Raw genomic sequence first — 21,676 nt, forward strand, 5'->3', positions numbered from 1 at the left:
GTTGGCCAAAAAATGTTCTTTTTGACACTCTTGGTGATAAAGGGAGTGTAATTTTATTCTGAGCTTCTGTCCTATTAACTTGACACAGCCCTAGAATGTGTGTTTATTATGGAAGCTGAAACCCATCAGCTTTCACTTTTCCAAAAAAAAATCAAAGTTCAGATTTATCTATTTTAATTTGTAAGATGCCAGATCAAGCTGTAAAGTATCTATCTCCCTCATCACACCATTCCCCTTAACAAATCTGCAAATCTGAGATTTTATAGTCTGGGAGATTGCATAAAAAATGCATTTGTCTTGTAAATGCAATGCTTTTAGCGCAACAAGCAAATGACAGATTCCTTTGCTTTACATAGTCCAACATTTCACCCTCCGACCCACAATTATACCATCAATCTCCCCTTAGTAGGGATTCAGGAAGCCTCAATAATATTGTCACTTTAGAGTAATTCCAATAAAAATCCTGTATCTTGAAAGTAAAAAGCTATCAATAAAGTTTCATTTGAAAGCTGCAAGGCTGCCCTGTTTGCAGTTCACACCCTGAGCTCAGATTTGAATCTGCCATGCTTCCTCCACCGAACAAAAGCATACATTAATACACAGACATAAGAATATACAACATCCTTCGGGAATGACTGTACCTTATTTATGCAAAACACTGTTTCATTTGTTATTCAAACCAAAGTGCCTCATATAATGAGCAGAATGGTTTAAAACTGCTATATAGTTCCAGCTTTTTTCCTTTTCCCCCAAATTGGAAAGAAGTACATTACAAGAAAAATAAATCTTAATTTACATAACAGAGCAGTGACCATCATAATCATTGGCTACCCTTGAAATAGAGTCAAGACTCCCAATGCAGCCTGCAAAAATGCAGAATGTAACCTATAAAACAGTTCAATTCCAAAAAAAATGTACAGTTTCAGCATATACGGATCTCATAAGATATATTAAGTGTGCTTTAGCAGTAATGTATTTGAAATAGGCGTGCCACCAGTCTAATATGTCAGGTATGCTACTTGTTGTTTTCCAAATGTGTGATCCATTTAATCCTTTGAGCACTATGGATTTTAAATTTGTTTCTTTCTCTCAGGTGGATTTTGTCATATCCTGTTGCACTTCACCCCACCCCACCCCACCCCACCACTGAGAATTACTGTTTATGCTGTTGTTCTAGATTCTCAATCTAATATTAACATATTTGTCAACTTTTCAGTGAGAGAGGTCTATGCACACTGCCAACATCAGGTACCCTCTGGTTATATGAATGAAATAACGTGTCTGTACAGAGTCTTACATCACCTTATGGCATGACAAGGATGAATGATCTTTGATTGCCATGTAAACACTGCCAATTTGAGCACCTCCTATCAAGATCCTGCACAGTAACAATGACCAGATTGTTGGGTTTAGTCTTGTAGGTTAACAGATGAATTACTGACCAGTGTTCAATGTGTGATTCAAGGCTTTATTCATTGACCCAAGAGGGTAGATGGGGTCTTGATTTAATACCTCAGGTGAATGATGGTGCCTCCAACAATGTAGTACACCCTGCAATGAAATATCACCTTGGATTATGTGCTCAAATCTTGGGAGTGCAGATAACACTAACATGGCTGATACAATCAATCAAAATGATTTGTATTACAATCGTTATAATGGATGTGTGAAAGATTATTGTCAAATTATATGAAATTTGAATGCAATGGATATGGGACTTTATAATTTTTCCAATCTCAATTGACAGCAGATCCTTAAGAATGCCTCAATATTGTTATGTTCTTTCTGAGGTTAGAGTACACAGCAAGAAGCTGTGCTGTGTAACGAACTCAATGCTACATTAATCAGGGTACAAAGCCCTCTAGGGAGAAGGGAGGTTTCAAATGGTGTGTTTAACTCACACAAGGGGAGGTACTGGTTCAATGGCAATGACATGACACCACAGGCCAGGGCTGATGTTCAGGAGTGGAATTTGAACCATGGCAACCAAATTACCACTATTGTAAAAAGAAACCCACCTACTTCACAAATACTTTTCCTTTCAGGAAATTTGCCACTTTTATCTGGTCTGGTTTGGCCTGGCCTACATGTGACTTAATCCGCACCAATGTGATTGACTCTTAGCTGACCTTTAAGCCATTAAGGATGAGCAATACCTCAAGCAAGTGTTATCAGCATGGTTTGCTGTTTTGGGATCTGGCTAAACTCTGACTAAAGGCTGACTCTCCTCTCAATGTGACCCAATGGCTTTTCCATTGTTGGCCTGTGAGGAAATTCTCCCCACATCAAATCTGCATTGTTTTCCCATGCTTGATATATAGGGGTAAATGTGTACGGCAGCAAATGATGTTCCATTTTGCAAATCTGCAGCAACCATATGTGTGCACATCTCACACCTAAATTTTCATCATTGGCCAATGTGCCACAATATAAACAGAGAAGATTTGACACTAATGGGATTTGACATGATTATATTGTTTAGTAATCTGAAAGAGTTATAATCATCATTAGAAAACAGCAGAGACTTTAATTCTGTCAGTCCGGATTGCTACTGCACCATCCACCCTTTCATTTTAAAAAGCCACAGGATCTGCAAACTGGCAGATTAATTCAGTACTCAAAGCATTAATTGACCATTTGACATTTAGACAACAATTTAGTTCAATGGAAAAGCCTGAATAACAGCGCAGCAGAGCAACAAAATGCAAACTGACCAGCAATGACCAGGAAATATTGGTTGTCGATATTCGTGAACAAGTGCTTAGTGTATTTGCATAACAATTTTCTATTTAAACTGAGTTGTTCAAATGGGTTAATGTCTCTGTTATGACAATGAGCAGAAAAAGAATCTCTCCAACACATTAAGCAGTTGTCTATTAATATGGCCAGCTGCAATTTCTGGGCTGTGAGCCTAAATGGTTGCATTAAAAAAATCAAGGCGGTATAATTCTAATTTTGGGCGATATTGAATTAACTGACCATTATACACATTGTAGGAATTAACTTTTCAGCAGTCAACAGATGGAAAAATTGAGCGACATGTTTACAGTTTGGTAATTTAGACCTTCACTCAAATTTAAAATGACCTGAAGGATAGTGAACAGAACTGTGTGCATCAACACCTGATTGAATGCCTTGCTGCATAAAGAAATGTTGCATCTCCAAGACACTTAAAAGATTCAGGGGAGAAACCAATCATTGAACTGCATCACTGTATAGGATGGGGTTGATTTTCTCTATTAAGAATATTAAAAACTACTGCAATCAGCCAATCACCAAACTGTTGGCCAAATTGCCAGTGGTATTTATGCCAATCAAGAGGCCCCCACAGTTTGAAGCAGAAGTTGGAAGGCACCATGGAACATATAATGTTTCATTGCAGTTCTTTTCAGGGAAGGTTTACAGGATAGATGGTTATATATTGAGAGTTAAATGATCTATCAATTTAATCTAAATTTTAACCCAGTAGTCTGCAATTGTGTGTTCAGTTTCAAACAAGCCTAATTCATTTCCCAAATGGGTAACAGATGGGGAAAATGGAAGCCTTCCAACAGTGATGACAAGTTCTCAGTTGTCCCTTTCTCGGCTCTTCCCTGAAGTTGAAGAACCTTGCAGAAAATGAAAATGGGCAAATATTTAAACCATGAAGTCAATGCCCGATAAATCTTTAACATTGTAGCAGCCACCTCAGAACTCAGTCCTTGTGTGACAGGCTGTATTCAATGCAAGTTCATATAAATTGCCTTTGAGCTTCTGAAGTCCATGTATTAAAATAAGAAAATCAGTTTCTGCATGAGATAGTTGGCTAACAACCTACTTACTTCTCTCTGCCTTTATGCATTGAGGTGGTGGTAGGAAGTAAAACATGGGAATTGGTGGTGGAAATCTGTTTACAGTCAATTGCTGATCTTTCTCACTCTACCTGTTAGTTGCTGTTCTATATTTTTGTCAAGAATATTGCTGTTTGTTCTCCATTTACTGCATTTTGTGCCATACAGTTAAAGATATATAAAATGCAATACCATCTTCTACGAAATATATAAATCAGTACAAATTCACCTGTACTAAATTTTCTTTAAAGAAATAAATTTAGGCTTCATTGCTATAAAACATTAACTTAGAGGAAAAGAAGTCTGCAGTTACTGTAATAGATCTTGAGTTTTAAAACTGCCACAGAGAAATATTTGGTGTCATTTCAGCCTTGAAGCAACACCATAGGCAGTAACTACCTGTGTATCCAGCGTTAATAAGGCAACTATTATTGAGAAGGTATTTATCATGGATCATGGCCCACTATCATGTGTTTTGGCATCAGATAAATAGTTCCTCTTGGGATTAAGACCAAGCTGAACAAATATTTTTTGAGCATATTATTGCCAGTTTGAGTACCTTTCATCAAACTTTGTACTGATTGAGGCAAACTGGACACTTAGTGAGATTTTAGTTCAGACTCTTAGTGAGCTTTTTTTGTCATCCATAATATAAATTAGTCCTGAATATCCATCCTTCTCAATTGACCACTTTTACAAAAACTATATTATCTTTTGTGATGCTTATCACCTTTAAGTCTTCACCTTTTGAAAAAAATGTTCATATTTATGTCTTTATTGTGTTCAGGTATACTGTTAAGATTTTCCTCTGCAGTGTCCTCTTTTGCAGTCTGTATGAATAAATATCTCCTGATAACATGGTTAGCCCAACACTGTATATTACTTTGATATGTTTCCACCAGATTGCTCTGATTTCAGGAACTGTGGAAGATTTTCTTTTATTGCAGATCTAATTTAGGCAACTAAACTAATTACTTGGCACAGCTGCACTCGGGTCTCCAGCTCTTGTTGGTGACTTATTATGATGTTGTTGTATTGAGACAGAACACTACTCACTGTAATAAAGGACATACATGCAGTTACAATCTATTATTGCTATCTGGTGCCAGTTGCATTTAAGATTAAAGCCATTTCCCAACAAAGTTGCTCATGTCTCCTTTCAATAGGCGGTGGTCTTTGGATCACACCGTATCTTTAATTTATTAAAACATAGTCCTGTTTTTGAAGCTGTATTAAATGACACAACTGCATCAGGAACAGTAAAATTCATTGACTGTTTCACTTATCATGGCAGTGGCCATTAACATACAAGTCCCTTCCGCCTCCATCACGCCTGATTGCCACCCACACCCGAGCAGTTAAAACTTGATACGGCAGCAATGAATTTGATAATCTGTACAGCTAAAAATCAGTTCAGGCCAGACTCTAGGAAGATATATTTGACAACAGCAGCTGGTGTTGTTGATAAAACATAAAAGCCGTTCAGTGTCAGATAGTGTCCACCTTTCATAACACTGAAGCAAATTCAAACATGAACTGAATTAAAATGATTTGCTTATAATTCCATTCAGTTTATATACATGTCGGCATGAAAAGTTAGACAGGTCATGAGCCACAACAAAACTGTACAGGGGTATTTACATGGGACTGGGAGTTGGGGTGGGGGTGGCATGGTATTTCCCAAGAAGAAATAGGGGCAAAAGTAGACCATTTGAACTGTCAAGCTGGTTCTGACCTTTGGTAAGATGAAGGCTAACCTTCACTTTAACTCTACTCATATGCTCAACATTCCCACATTATCTTGTTATCCCTTAATTAGCTTAATACACACATATTTATTGATCTTTGGCTAAACACACTCAAAGACTGAGCATCCACAGCTCACTGGAGTAGAGAATTCCAAAGATTTACAATGCTTTAATGGAATGAGGCAATGAGAAAATTTTGGGTATGAAATAAATTAGAAGTGTGATCCAAGTATTATTGGCCAGGTGTCAGGATAAGTGCTAAAAGGAAAGGGTGTTGAGTATACCTTAAGTAGGGATGCTAGCCAAATAAACTAAGGATTGATAAACAACAACTGGTAAAAATGCTGTGGATAACTGAAAGCAGGAGGGGCCTGCATTCTCACTGACAGACAATGGCTAAAGTGACAAGTTTAGATGTGTGTCAGGAATTGGCAGAAAATCTAGAAAATAGTGACTTGGAAAAGAGAGGTGAGTAGGTGCCGCTAATGTTGTTCAATGTGATTTCCTTTCCCTCTACTTACTTTTCTCAGAATGTATTGGAATTTGACACAACCTGCATGCACTGAAATGTAACAAATATTATCTATGTCCTTTTCATTAAGCAAAAATGAGCCAGAGATGAACCTATGGACCCATAAAACTTATCAAAAATGTTTTAGGGTATTTGACGTTTTCATTAATGGTGTATAATGACACTCTAAAATGCCTGAAGCTAATTAAGGCTAGGGTATGAATAAGGTGACCTTTCCCTCAGGGTAGTGGAGTCCAAAACTAAGAGGGAGGTATGTTTAAGCTGAGAAGGAAAAAGATTTAAAAGGGTCCCAAGGGGCAGCTTTTTCATGCTGTGGGTGGTGTATGGATGGATTGAGCTGCTAGAGGAAGCAGTGGAGGCTGTTCCAATTATAACATTTAAAAGGCATCTCGATGGGTATGTGAATAGGAAGGGTTTTTAGGGATATGGGCAAAATGGGATGAGATTCACTTAGGGTATTAATTGGCACGGATGATTTGGACCAAAGGATCTGTTTCCATGCTGTACATCTCTGTGACTTTATGATAGCCAGAGCAGCTTAAATAAAGGCATTTGACATCTGACTGATTACCCTAACTAATTTACAATAATCTAAAGAGATTAGCACAGCCTAGGTCATTGGGCCCAATGTAGGTGGACATGAAAAATGAAGTTTGAAGTCACAAGATTGGATTGAAGAAGCAAGAATATGAAATGTATGTTCAATGGCAATGTGCTTGAAGCAACAATGCTGGCAAAAATCTGCTAGTGGAGTAATTTTGGTGGATAATTTTTACAAAATACCACAGAGAGATTAAGAAGGAAAAAGAAACAGATTGGATACAAAATTGATCATGAAGGTCAAGAACACAGTCTAGGCAGCGGATTTACAATGAGTTCAGCCAAGTTCGGTGGTGATGAATATCGGCAGCAGACACCAAGATGCGGGTATTCCTTGACCATTTCTGATAGAGCTTACTTTTGACAGAAGGAGAAGGCCTGGGGCATGAATTTTAAAAAACGAAAATCCAAACTTGGAAATTACTGCTGAGTTCAAACAGACAACAGGTTTGCCGATTAAAATAACGAACGCTGTGGTGTAGGAATCACAGATTAATGGAGTAGAGTTAAATGCTTTTGAAGAATGGAGAAGGTTTATAAATGTCTTGACCTGAAGTTATTTAAATCCTCACCCTCTAAATAAGAAAAAAAGGTTGCAGTTGTTAATTAGAACGAAAACAAAAATCGCTGGGTGCCAGAATGCATTGATTAGCAGGCTACCTGGTATAGCTGAGGAAAAACTACCATATTTGAATAGAATTCATTGTTTACATTGCCAAGGGTCATATTATAGTTGGAGTCGTTGTGAAAGCTTGGCTGCAATTCAACATTCCAGGAGAATGTTATAATTTTGATTGATAGTTTTAAGATAGCATTAAAGTATCAGCTCTCTTTGATGTGGTTACTGATTGTAAATTTGTCTTGATAGGTTTTGAAATTTTTGAATAAGTTTCATATACAAGAATTATTTTCTGTAGCCAGTGGAAATGAGTGAGTGTTCTCTTTACTTGTTAGAAGTGTAAATGCTTTTCATCTCCATGTAGCTCCTAAGCTCTGTTCACGGTGAATACTAGTTTGAGTCGCTATGGGAGGAGCCATGGGGAACATGACGGGACTTAGTGTTGATACGAGAGGGCCTGCAAAATAACTTGGAATGAATGAGATGGCATAGCGGCAATACTGGTGTACGATCGAGTAGAGGATGAGTATGGGGTTGAAAGTGTAAGGGATGTGGGTGGAGGGCTTAGTGTCAAACAGCCTAGTCAAAGTCCCAAGGAATCTTTGGGATTTCTAATCCGCCTAACAGTGACATTTGCTCTGTTCCAGGGTTGCTGGTCCCAAGTCTGCTACCAAGGTTGAAAGCTGCTTGTGAAAGGGGTGTTTATGTTGTGACAGCCATCGAGCAGGTTCTGAGGAGTAGAGGGTATTTTTTCAGCGTGGTGGAAAGAGATTAATTGTATTTCTGGGAACACGTATGCTCATTGTCTAAAATGGAAGTATAATTAATTCCTTAGAAAAAAAACAAAGGAATTGAAAAGCTGTGCCTCCCAATTGATAAGGCTGTAGAAAAGATTAACAGAACTCTTCAAGGTTTTGTCAAAGGCAGGAATAAAATATGAAGGGCAATAAGTAATGATGAATTGCATAAAACATTAATAAGATTTCAGTGAAGGCGTGCAGTATTGGTTTCACATACAGGCAGGATGTTGTGGCTTTAGAACAGACTTAATATAATTTAATCAGAAAGCATCTTGATATTTGAAAATTCAGAAATTATGTTTCTCTTTTCAGAACAACTTTGCACAGAGTATGATTTGATAAAAGTGTTTAAAATGATAAGAGTGTGAGGCAGGGTAGACAGACACAAAACATTTCTAGCTTTTTGGGAGATGAGAATGAGGAAGTCATAGGTTCAAGATGAATGAAAAGTGATCATAGCAGACAGTAAGAGAAACCTGTTGACACTAACAGTGTGAAGGTGTGGAGTTAATTTTCAGCATTGATAGTTGAAGCAAAAATATAGGATCTATTTTCAAATTTGGCTGTAGGAGAAAAATGCCCAAATCAGATAGGAAGTATTCATCGCTGCTGACTGCATTATCACCACAGAAGGTGCAATTTGACCCTTTTGTCAACATTCAACATTAGGTTGGATGAGGGAGAAGTGATTTGGAATGGTGCAGGTAAATGCAATTAGAAACTATTCACTGGGATAGAGACTAGTGCAATTTTGTTCTCATTTGCAGTCTGTGAACATCACTGGTTGGCCAGCATTTTATTGCAGGTCCCTGGTTTCCCTTGAGAAGGTGGTGGTGAACTGCCTTCGTGAACTGCTGCAGTCCACAAGCTGTAGGTTGACCCACAATGCCCTTAGGGAGGGAATTCCAGGATTTTGACCCAGCGACAGTGAGGGAATGGGAAGATATTTGCAAACAGAATGGTGAGTGGGAGGGAAACTTGCAGTGGTGGTGTTGCATGTATCTGCTGCCCTTGTCCTTCGAGATTTAAATGGTCATTCGTTCGAAAGGTGCGGTCAAGGATCTTCAGATTTTCACCTGTACAGGAATTGTGTGTTATATTGCACCGTTAACATAAAATCCTCCAAAGGTGCTTCACAGGAATATTGTAAAACAAAATTTGACACTGAGCCTCATAAGAAGTGCAGATGAACAAAGACATGTTCAAAGTGATGTGTTTTGCAGACTGACTTGGAAAGGTGAGAGATCTGTAATACATTTGAAAAGGGATCTTTCAACCAAAAAATGTTTGGAAAGCATGAGATTTCGTTAACCAATTTCGTGCCTTCTCCTTCCTGAAGCAGGACTCAGGTTGGAAGCAGTAGCTGGCAAAACGATGACAAGATTAGGATTTGGAAAATGGAGTTGAAATTATATAATTCAAGCATATGATTTGACAAATTGGAATATGTGAGATTGAGAGCGGTTTGGAGCAGGGATTTTTCGATATGGGAAGGTGGTGGTTGGGAGAACACTAAATCAGGATTTGGATCAATGAAAACCAAACATGTAACCTTGCTTTCTAGAAATACAGGAAAGCTGACACTCTTACTTCATTCAAGGAATTATCCCCAATCTATCAATCAAATGTACCTCCATCCAACTCTTTCCTTAAATAGCAAAGCACCATTGTATCCAACTGATTATTAAGTCACCATCATATTGGAGGGCTCTGGGAAATCTTAATTTAATTGAAATAATTCCACAATCAGCAGATACCATGGAGTACTAAGAAAATAAAAGATTGGTGTGAGCATTAATTAGAATGGAGATAAACATTCTGAAATGTACTTTTTTAACCAAGTATTTTGACCTGGACAGTTTGAGAAGGTATAATTAAGACCCATACCTTAAAAATAGCCAATTATTGACAAAACTTAATTTGATGAGCCAGAGAGGAGGGCAAAATAAGGATCTTGTACATATTTCCAGCCTCCTGTTAAAGACAGAAAACTAGCTTTCCTTTTTGCTTTGATGCACTCAAAGTCACCTTTTGTAAAATATAACACGAGGCTTTGGAGAAATGGCTTTAACAGGAGGGATTCCTTCTCTTTTAAATGTCCCTCTACCTTTTGAAACTGACACATTTGCAGTTACGAACAACTCTTTCATTCACCAACTACAAAAGACAGCACCTTACACATTATCTTCTTGCCTTGTCAGCATGAGTCAACGGAATTAGTAATAAAATAGGTTGAGGTTCCTCATCACCAAAGCATGCCATCTTGAGAAAAGTTTAAATGTTCAGAAAATGCACAGTTAATTTTTTAACATGCTTGCTTCATCTAAAAGTAAATAGTTTCCACATACAAATGCATTTTATCCATTAAAACATTCGTATTTTTCCATTTTTTAAAATAACTGGCACAGAAAGGAACTGCTTAGTAGCACGATATAGTACCATGTTGATTCTTGGTTCTTCATATGATGGGACCATTTACTCATAATTTCAGTTAGAATCATACAGCACAGAAGGACACCACTTGGGCCATCGCACATGTGCTAGCTCTTTGATAGAGCTATCCAATTAGTCCCTCATCATATCCCTTTCCCTCATGAAAGGTATCAACCGTCACCTGCGTACAGTTTAGATTAAGGTTCATGTGGAAAATGGCTTTATCTTCTTTTACTTTTTGGATAGAAACAGCTATGAAAAATCACAGAGGCCAAAGAAGTCTTGGAGGATGTAGGAGGCAGCGGTGTCAAAAGGCTTGGTGAGTTTCGGAAGGGATTACCCTTTGGTACCTGGGTAGGTTTCTGCCAGGACAAAAGCAGCTACACATTTCGTATCTCTGTCCAGGGCTTAGGGAATGACCTAGCCATCTTTCTGGCTCAAAGCCTGCAAGTCAGAGGTGTACAAACTGTGTTGGAGGAAAACATTCTTTCGACTATACATATGCAAGGACAGCGGTCCACGAGGAGGCTGCCCAAGTCGGCCTACAAATACAGATTGCTGCCTGGGCACAGTAACTTGATCCTTCCGGCTATTCGTAAGCTCCAAGACTTCCCCCGCATTGACGGTGGTTTTGATTTTACTCTGAGTAGATCCGCTGCAAGATCCATTACTCTGAATGTTTTCTGCCAGTTCCACAGAAGAGGTCTCAACCATGCCATTTTTACATTGGGCTCCTCGGCCAACTTCTTGTGCCTTCTGGTAGCGGCCAACAAAAATATTTGAAACTTGACAGATTTTACCATCATGAGCAGCTGCTTGGCTGGGTGATGAGTATTTATATGGGTCCTCGGTGGGAGTAGGTACTGATCTTCTGTCCCTTGTGCTGAGTGTTTGGCTCACAGTTCTGTTTAGATTTGTAGCCTGAGGCAAGAAAACAGAGAGGGAGAAACAAGTCAATGATGGAAAAATAGCACATTAGACAGAATTTCTGAGCAACAGTGGAAAGTACGTGAAACATACTTTAATACATGGTGAGGCAATGGCCTAGTGGTATTATCATGAGACTATTAATCCAAAAACTCAGCTACTGTTCCAGGACCAGTGTTTGAATCCCAGCATGGCTGATGGTGGAATCTGAATCCAAAAAAGAAGTCTAGAGTTAAGGATTCACCATGCTTTCTTCTCTTATTCAGCAGCCTCTTACGTGGCCTTTGTCAAATGTCTCTTGCAAATCAAAATAGATCACATCCACTGGCTCTCCTTTGTCTAACTTTCTTGCTACTTCCTTGAAGAATTCTAACAGATTTGTCAGGTATGATCTCCCCTTGACAAAACCACGATGAGTCAGCACTATTTTACCATACACTTTCAAGGATTCTACAATATCATCCTTAATAACGGATTCCAAAATTTTAACCACCTCAGGTCAGGCTAACTGACCTATAATTTAAAAATGCTTTGAAACTTATTCCACATAATATTGGTTCTTACGATTTGATGTGACCTCACCCAGCACATCACTTACAAAACTGTCTCCCAACTTTGTTTACAGTCTTCCCTCTGTGTTAATCTCACTTTGTCCACTCATTTTTTTTTTGTTAGACTCTTTAGTTCAAGAGGCATTTTTGTTTCTATGGAAATATATGCAACATTTTCTTCTTGTTCACACAGAAAAATAGCAAAATGATTGTCATCATTGTTTCAAGGTGATTCACACAATGCCAGATCTAATGGTACTGCTTCATGGGGAGCCAGCATGGATTGGATAGACTGAATGCCTTCCTTCTGAAACATAATGTCTCCACGATCTCCTGTGATTCAACTCAGTGATGAGTGTTTGCAAACAAATGAACATAGAGCCATTTAAAAGGCTGCACTAGAAAAGGCTAACAACTGAATGATTACTACACCCCAGCTGGACAATTCTAACCTAGCAGCATTTCTTTCAGAGCCAAACGTGAAACTTCAGTACTCAGAAAAGTAAAATACATCTGACTGAGTTGCATAAAAAGGAAAACTCATAATTTCCCCTCAAGCATTATGCAAAAGTTACGTCGCAAAAGACATTTTGAAGTCAAACTAGAAAAGAGAGAAGTAATGATCACAACACAATAAGAGCGCAAATCATTGTGACTGCGTTACAATAGAAACTGTAAACAGAGGAATGATTAATCCCATAATCATACTGCATGCTAAATTAATCTAATATTAGTATTTAAATATCGTCTAATGCTCTGCAAGTTAGTGCTGTTTTCTGAAAGACATTAGATGACTAAAAATAATTCCGGTCAGCAGGCAACCATTTGATCTTCCAATATTGGGGTTACAGCATCTCTCTGGTCACTTTACTAGGCTTTTCTGTATTGGCAATTAGCTGAATTTTTATATCCATGGGCATTATGCCCTGATTATCCTGGACTATTGGTTAACACAGACCTTCAATTTATTACTGCTAGTTCTGTATATTTAGGAAGGATAGAGGTTTCCACAATCTGTACACATTTATGGAGTTTTCAACCAATTAAGTAAAGTTTATTTCTTGTTGAGCCTACAGGATTGCCAGTCTTCATAAATGTCATCTGCAGTGAGGAACAAGCAGCCTCTTGAGAGGTATCTGTACTGACTGCCAGCACAAAACTACCAAGATTAATATAAAGCTCTCAAAATAAGAAACACATTCTTGTTAAAAAATCAACAGTTGTGTCAACCAGTTTGACAGAGGCACTTTGGTGGAATTTCATAAACTTTTCCAAACTGTCTTACTTTGTGGATCACTGCCTGTTAGGAAGTGTAATATTTCCTTATTCTCCTTTCCACATATCTCCCAAATTCTTTGCTCATTTTAAACAATGCCAGGTTCCCTCCCATACTACAGTGGTCTCCAAAGTTACGTGCTCACTACTTCAAAACTAGACTTCGCCACCAATCTCTTGAAGATCTTCCACCTTGCAAAGAGTTGGGGGATGAACATTCTCTGTGCAAGTTTGTTAATTCATTGAATTTTCAAACTTTTCATCACTTAGATTAATTAATTGCCAAGTGCTTTTGATGTTATGAAGGATTAATATGATGTTCATATAAACGTTATACCTATCCTGATAAATTAATCAACTTACAATAACAGGATCACAAATTTATGTGGCTCTACATTTCTACTTTAGATAATGAAAAGTCACTAGATTTGGCTTGTTACTTCCCTAGTTCACAGGGTTGTAACAACTTGAAGGAAATTATGAACAGGAAGACTCCCTCTTGATCCATCTACCTTTCTCCCCTGCAGAATGGCAATGCCATACGTATGACAGAATAATCACTTCCCACTGCACTCAAATCCATGCACTCTCCAGATACAGATGATATTAAAGTTACTTCAGTTGTTAGAGGATTATTGACGAGAATTACCTCAAAGGTGTTGCTGTAACTTCACTAAAAGAACAACAATAATTTTTATTTAACTAAAGCTAACACTGAAATCTCTGACTATTTGACCACACTTTCCGTTAGTCATAACTGTAACCGCTGGACATATTATTGGCCTGAATGAGAGAGCAAAGAAAACTTGGAATTATTCAAGAATTAGCTGAATACTCTGGAGGAGGGTTGCTCTTGGGTGTTTAAAAAAATTTGTGGTCATCATGTGATATTTCAAACAACAGCTCCTGAGTTATGTGCTGGATTGGGTGTTAAGATGAAAGAGGCAAATGCTGGCTCAGACATCTGGTAAAATTCCTCTATTCTTCTTCTAAATAGTCTAATAGAATCTTTTACTTCCACTTCAGAGAAGGGACAGGACCTTTTTTTTAGCATCTCCTCTGAAAGATGGCAATTTAAAACAGGGAAAATTACCTCAGCCTAGATGTCACTCTAGGTTATTGGCTGAATTCTTTGGTGTGCCAAGGTCTCTATCCACCACCCTCAAGCAAAAACAGGCAGGGCTTATTCCAAGGGCTTGCCTTGTGGACAATGAATGGTTATTGGGCCATTAATTGGCATGATCTGGGTCGTTCAGCTCTGTCTGCAGAGGAGGTCCCACCTTTGACAGGCATTGGACAATCAAATCTCCATCATCTGTCTGGACCCAGCAATGCCATGGACAATGGTAACTACTGTTGGGAGTGCATGCAACCTCCAACTGTGAGGAGTCACAGAGCTGGAAATAAAGCTTTGTTTGGGGAGGAGTGAGGGGAGGTTGGAAGACGTAGGGTCAGGCCTAAAGTCCCAAGTGAGGGGGCATAAGACTTTGTGGGCTTCTTATGATCCCATGAATGAAGCAGCTTTCCCATCTTGTTGCTCAAAGGCTTGAACAATTCAGCTGTCAGATTGGACACTTAGTACCATCTATCTTGCAATTGGTTAAATCACAGTTGTGGCATGATTAGGCCATTAAGGGTGGAATTAATTGGCCACATAGGGTTTTAATAGGTTCATGGAAGGGTGAGTAAACCTACAGCACCAATGCCATTGGTAAGATTAAGGCGTGATCTGGTGCAGATGGGTAGATGGCAGATGCAGCATGAAAGGCATTTTCCCAGACTGCATGCCTGCCTGTAAGCCCATCGCTGAGGGACTAGCCCCAAGAGTTTGAGTTTGTGCAGCAGCTTTAAACACTCACGCTGCTGCCTCAGAACCACAGATGACTGAATGCCTACCACCTGGTTACGGCAGGTCTTGGCTACACGCATGAAATAAGAGTGAACTATGAAACTGATCAATGAGTTCATCAGAGATAATGGGAACTGCAGATGCTGGAGAATTCCAAGATAATAAAATGTGAGGCTGGATGAACACAGCAGGCCAAGCAGCATCTCAGGAGCACATGGGTAAGAGCAGACATTGGGGCTTGTACAAGCCACATATCGATAGGCATTCACAAATCCTCCTGGTTTCTTTTCCAAACTTTATCTCTCAGCCAATAATTTATAGAGTAGTCCTCTGCGCCCACAATGTACCTGAAAAGCTGTTTGAGATGTGCTCACCATATCAAAGAGATGCTCAGCTAAAATGGACATTTCTCCAAAGAGAACTCCAGAACTCACTCCCACCACCAGTCAGCTATTCATTGAGTGCAAAGAAAGAACACATTCAGAAAATGAGAACTTTTAAGAGTTTTATAATAAAGACAAGAAGCTCTGGAGAAACTGATAATTTGGAAAACAGAATTAACATTTTGAATGCAATATGATTCTTCTTTAGAATTTCTAATACAACTTGAAAAGTTCTATTGTCTTCAGTCTAAAAGGAATCCTCATTGTGCTTTAAGTACATTCAAAGTGGCAGAATAAGAAGCAGCCCCGAGAAAGATTTCAATTGCAGTCCTTTTTTTAAAATAAAAATAACAACATTTAGATTGGAATGAGATAGATTATCTAGGGCTACATAAATCCTTTATGCACTTTCTTTAATGGCTTGTATGTTGGTTTAGTGAACAATATTGAAAAGCTGTAGATTAAGCATCAAATTATCAAAACTCCCTGGTAGAACATATAGCATTATATCAAAAACAGAATTTGAGAGAAAAGCTCAGCAGGTCTGGCGGCATCTGTGAAAAGAAATCAGAGTTAACAATTTGGGTCTGGTGATCCTTCCTCAGAACTGATAGTAGCTACGAAAATGTTGGTTTATAGTTCTGAGGAAGGGTCACTTGACCCGAAACGTTAACTCTAATTTCTCTCAGACCTGCTCAACTTTTCCAGCAAATTCTGTTTTTCTTTATGGTTTACAACATCTGCAATTCTTTCAGTTTTTATATAGTATAATATATTGCCAATCATCAATGCTGACTTCACAACAGAACTAATTGTGAACCAAATACAAGGAAATAAATTACCATTAGAGGCAAAAATGATTATGACATAATATGTTGCTGATACAATGGCAAGTAATTCCTATTGACTGAATCATAAAATTAAAGGGCCATGCCTAAAGGGCAGGTTTGTTTTTCTCAAACTCTTAATTGTCTTGAAAGATTTGTATGCAGTGATGGGAAGAGGTGATATGCTATTCAGCTGAAACAACTGGTAACAGTAGGCAGTTTGGTGTTAGACAACTGAATGGTTGAATGTAGAGAGCAAGTGTTCAGGCACAACTAGGTTGTGAAAGTCCTGGTAGCGACATTGTGTTATCATGAAGCTGAGGGCTTCCTTGAGATACATTTAGACCAAAACTATGGTCAGAAGTCATGCTGTAAAGTTGAACTCAATGTCGAGTCCTAAAGGTTGCAACGTGCCTAAGCATAAAAGGTGTTGTTCCTCCTTCCTGCACTGGGCTTCTATTATATAAGCTGAGGCCTTCTCAAGTGAAATATGTTACTGCAAATAGTAGTCTTCCGGACAATATCCAAGACGTGACTCTTGTGCTCTAAAGTGAATTGTTTCGTCAGATATCCAGTAACTATTGTGGGATTTACTATCAGTTTTGGTGCTTGAGACAGAAACCCTCAATTGAACCTCAACGTTCAAGGCTGTGGAAGTGGGATTAGAATGGACAGTAGTTTATTCAGTTGGCACAAAGACAATGGGCTGACTCGCCTCTGCCTGTGCTGTAACTTTTCTATAGTTTTTTTCTGTATGGTTCAAATTGATTGCTGGGTTCATGACATGACAGCAGCATCTACACATCAAAATCACATCATTATCTGTAAAGTAGAGTGGTGTATCACATATACTGTAGTGTGTAAAAGCATTTTATAAATGAAATTTCTTTCTGCCTTTACATTAAATTACACTTTATGAAACCAGATCATACTTGGAGTGACTGGGTGATATTTAGGTCAGAAGCTAGCAGGCAAGAAATGTCTCCAGAAACAAAGAGGTTGGACAGTTTTTTGTCAACTTTCGACAGAACTATCCCTGTCCCTATTTCCTTCCATTCAATACAAGCAGATCTCCACCCCTTTTTTACTTTGCTGTTCTCAAAGGTAACTGAGTTTCCGGCTGCAGCTCATTTAATGTCACTGTAAAACACCAAATCTCCATTATGGATCAAAGTCTTACAACCACTAAAGACGTTAAAATATCTTTTGACATGAACAACTTTGAAAGATAACTGCAGTATTATTCTCGAGCATTGTTGCTGTATAAAGATAATTTTCAGTCACTGCAGTAAATTATTTGCATGTTGTTCTTAAACCTATATTCAAATTGCTGCCTGTAATTTTTACTTTTAACAGACTAGAGAAAACAGATAACAAGGTATAGAGCTGGATGAACACAGCAGGCCAATAAGCATCATGGGAGCAGGAAAGCTGACGTTTTGGGCCTAGACCCTTAAGCTTTCCTGCTCCCATGATGCTGCTTGGCCTGCCATGTTCATCCAGCTCTACACCTTGTTATCTCAGATTCTCCAGCATCTGCAGTTCCTACTATCCAAAGAAAAAGAGCCAGATTATTGCAAGATCAAGATTAACTGAAGAACTTTAAAAATGATATGTGGGACCTCAAGATGGAAAATCTTCCCCTCACTATTTCTGACTGGTCCTATTTTTACTGTTGGAGTTAAGGAGGTGGGTTGTGATTCCAAAAGTCAGTAAACCTAAATTCAGCAAACTTTGAACTTCAAGCAGACTACACTTTAGTTGTTGTAACAACCTTAACCTATAGTGTTAATTATGGAGGAGACTTGAATGTCTTTCAAAGGCTGCTATGGTCGATTTAAGCTGAAACTCTTTTAAGTCTCTGGCTCTTTAACTTGGGGGAGAAACAACTGGCTTAAGCTGTCAGTAAGAGTTTAAAAAAAAAATTCCTGCGGGACTGCTTTGTTGACACCTATCTGGGATGTAAGGGTTTCGGCCTGAAACGTCAGCCTTCCTGATCCTATGATGCTGCTTGGCCGCTGTGTTCATCCAGCTCTACACCTTGTTATCTCGGATTCTCCAGCATCTGCAGTTCCTATTATCTCTCTCATTATCATCTCATCATGCTGTTTCAGAAGACATCTGTTAGCATTTCCTGCTGGGTGTAAAATTATATCGTTATGAATGCTTGACTGAGTTTGAAAAGCTTCATTCATCTCGGAGGTGTATCTGAACTTTGCAATTCTATTCATAGTTTTAAGATACTTTTAAAGGATTTGCTATCTTTGACATGGAGTCTAAGTAGAAATTTGATTGCTTTTATAAGAGATTAACCACTTGAGATGACCTAAAAGCTTTGAACTGGGTATTACATATCAAAGTCAGCTCTATGAGTTTATTATATGTTCTTTCTGATTGCTTCTGCATGTGCTTGATGTCCACTGAGGTGGGTACTGAATGATTGGAAATGAGTGGAATGGGAGGCATGAGAGGTATTGGTGAGGATAATGAGTTGACATAAAGGAAGCATGGGGCATGACTTCTCATGGAGGACGGTGAGAATGGAGTGGTAACAGGAAGTGAGGAATGACAGATAAGGGACAAACGGTGTCAAAACAACAGGGATGAATTCCTATTGAGCCTTGACTTCTAACCACCCTGCCTTGGCATTTGTCCACCCTCATGGCCACCTCGAATCTATCTTTGAAGTTGTTGTGTCAGACTTGTCCTCCTCTGGTAATGACCGGATCTACTAGGGTTCTTTAAATCAAAATGGGTTTACTGAGTCAGAAAATGCATGAACTCAACTTAACAACTTAGTAACCAAAATCTGGCCAAAATGTTTTTTTTTTGTTTGGGATCACAACATACTGCCAGAATCAGTATCCATTGGAGGCAAATGTCCTTCCAACAGGCACTCTGCCTCTGTATGTGTGTGAGCTGATCCAATGTCATCGCTAGGTAAATATACCAGATGACATTGGATCAGCTCACACACATACCTGCGTCCGGTTTTACTTGCCCATTCTGGGGAAAGAGACTTAAATTCCACTGTGACAGATTCAATAAAAATCCAGAATTAACAGCTAGTCTAATGGCAACTATTGGCCCATTGTGGATTGCCACTATTCATCTCTAAACGCAGATAACATTTGCAGGTGGTAAAGGAAGCTCTTCTGGACTGACTGACCTTCCTCATTGTTTTGTATTCTTTATACTTTGTTGTTGTTCCTTCCCAAACTTGTCACATTGCACGTCTCTCACTGGAAATCACATTGCCTTTATACTGGGCCAAAACACATGTATCCCAGTGAGCACAAAAGATCATGGGAATCTAAATGCCAACTCGACAAAAATCCCTTGACCAGGGATGTCTGATGCCCTTTACATGGCTCTCTGGGGCAATTCACATCCTGTCAAGCAACTCAGGACACAAACTCAAAATGGTCATTCCATGCATCCAGCAACTAACAAACCAAAACATCAGGCAAACGTGAGCAAGATCCGATATGCTTCCACTTAATTTCAAAACATCAGGCAAACATGAGCAAGATCTGATATGCTTCCACTTAATTTCAAAAGGGAAACATTGCTCGTTTGAGATTGATATTTTCATTTCACAGGTTCTTCTAACAGATATTAGAAATTCAAATATCAATCCATTCTGTAGACCAAGACACCATATTATCATCATAAAACTAGCAATAGCAAGAAAATCCAGGCCTGTCGGTCCTTGGATTCGATGGCAAAGCAGTGGAAATGTCATGTCAAAAACAATGCAAAGAAACTCACAAAGTACGTTAGTGGGATGCTGAAAGACCAGATCAATGATCCTTGCAGAGCTATTATAAATTTAAATTATCCAAAAGCTTAGGGATCCTACGTTTGCCCATTGCTTCCTCCAAAGCACTAGGATAATCTGTGTTGAGATACCAACCAACCGGTATCGGTTTCTCCTGTAATATGAATTGTTGAGGTCCTTTGAAATTTGGCCTTCTTGCATTTGTCTGATGAGTGCAAAACAAAAAGCATCCACAATGTGTTTCTGAGATAACAAAGTGTAGAGCTGGATGAACACAGCAGGCCAAGCAGCATCAGAGGAGCGGGAAAGCTGACGTTTCGGGCTGAGACCTTCCTTCAGAAAAAAAAAGCTGTTTCTCTTTTCAGCAATAATAGAGAAAAAGAGTTCTGAAGGCCTTGTCAAAAAAATCTTCATACCCATCAGTCATAGCAACGAGCTCTACACAAACTACGCACTGGATAACTGGATATAAATTTTTTCCAATGATGGGTATGCTCAAAAACAAAAACTGCTTCAAGCTTCTGCAAATTTATCCCCTAATCTCAATGCAGCTGTGGAGATGTGCATAATGCAATCAAATTAATTATAAAAGGTCTTCCTGCTTCCCAAGGGGCCCTCTGAGCTTGCCATGAAGGGAGCAACATCTGTAGTCAAATCCAAATTGGAAAAATGCTGTTTATTTTGAAGTGACCATTTTGTTTTACTCTTGGTAATTTATCAGACTCTACATATCTGTTTCTGTTGCCTAAAAAAGCTCATTAGTGGCAGCAACTATAAACAAACAGTTTCTCCCAGTGAAACACTTCTTTCCACACCTAGAACTCAAGGGAGAGAAATTAGCCTTTGTAACTTAGACTAAGATAAGCCCGTAGCAAGTACAACTTTTCAGTTTTTCTCATGGCTCTCTTTGCACTGGAACTGAAGGTCTGAATAACATATCATTGTGTGAAATGTAAAAATTTACTCATTAGAATCCTCAGTTTTTTTTATACAATCCACAAGTTGCAACAAAGTGAGTGATTTGTCATTCCCAGCATCTCTCCATAATTCAGGCAAAATACCCGGCGAGGATCCACAGGATAAAATTTACACCCCTTGAGTGGAACAGCCTCATAACTCATCAGTGCCAATGTTCCAACTATGTTACGGTCAGTAACCATGAAGAGAATATAAATCATTTTCAACAGCCACTCATTCTGTTTATTGTTTACTGTTTTCACAGGAGCAGAGAGAGATTAATCTATGGTGATGACCATCTTTTTGGTATGCAAGCCAGTGACTTTTCCACCCTGGAGACCAGCCTTATTAATAAAATGAAACTTGTGGAAGAGAACTTCCTGCAACAACACTTTCAATCAAGTCCCACAAACACTAAACACTTTGTCTTTCACGAGCAGCTCTCATGTACTTGTTATCATTCACATTGGCCCACTTTTTAAATATAAATGCTCAGTCATCCTGATAACTTCGGTGTTGAATCCAACTCCTATAAATGTCATCTTCTAAAAACAACTGAGAAAA

General features: G+C 38.7%; 1 protein-coding gene across 2 annotated transcripts in view; it reads right to left on the reverse strand.

Moving 5' to 3' along the window:
• Positions 1–1,163: 1,163 nt before the first annotated feature.
• Positions 1,164–21,676, reverse strand: part of ccser1 (coiled-coil serine-rich protein 1) — a 1,213,403-nt gene continuing 1,192,890 nt past the window's right edge. For both annotated transcript variants that reach the window (XM_048537406.2, XM_059650255.1), the window contains one exon: positions 1,164–11,483. In XM_048537406.2, coding sequence (XP_048393363.1) covers positions 10,983–11,483 — 501 coding nt within the window. In that variant the 3' untranslated portion in view covers positions 1,164–10,982. The remainder of the gene's footprint in view (positions 11,484–21,676) is intronic.

Source organism: Stegostoma tigrinum, chromosome 1 (genome assembly GCF_030684315.1).
Source record: "Stegostoma tigrinum isolate sSteTig4 chromosome 1, sSteTig4.hap1, whole genome shotgun sequence".
Classification (NCBI taxonomy): Eukaryota; Metazoa; Chordata; class Chondrichthyes; order Orectolobiformes; family Stegostomatidae; genus Stegostoma; species Stegostoma tigrinum.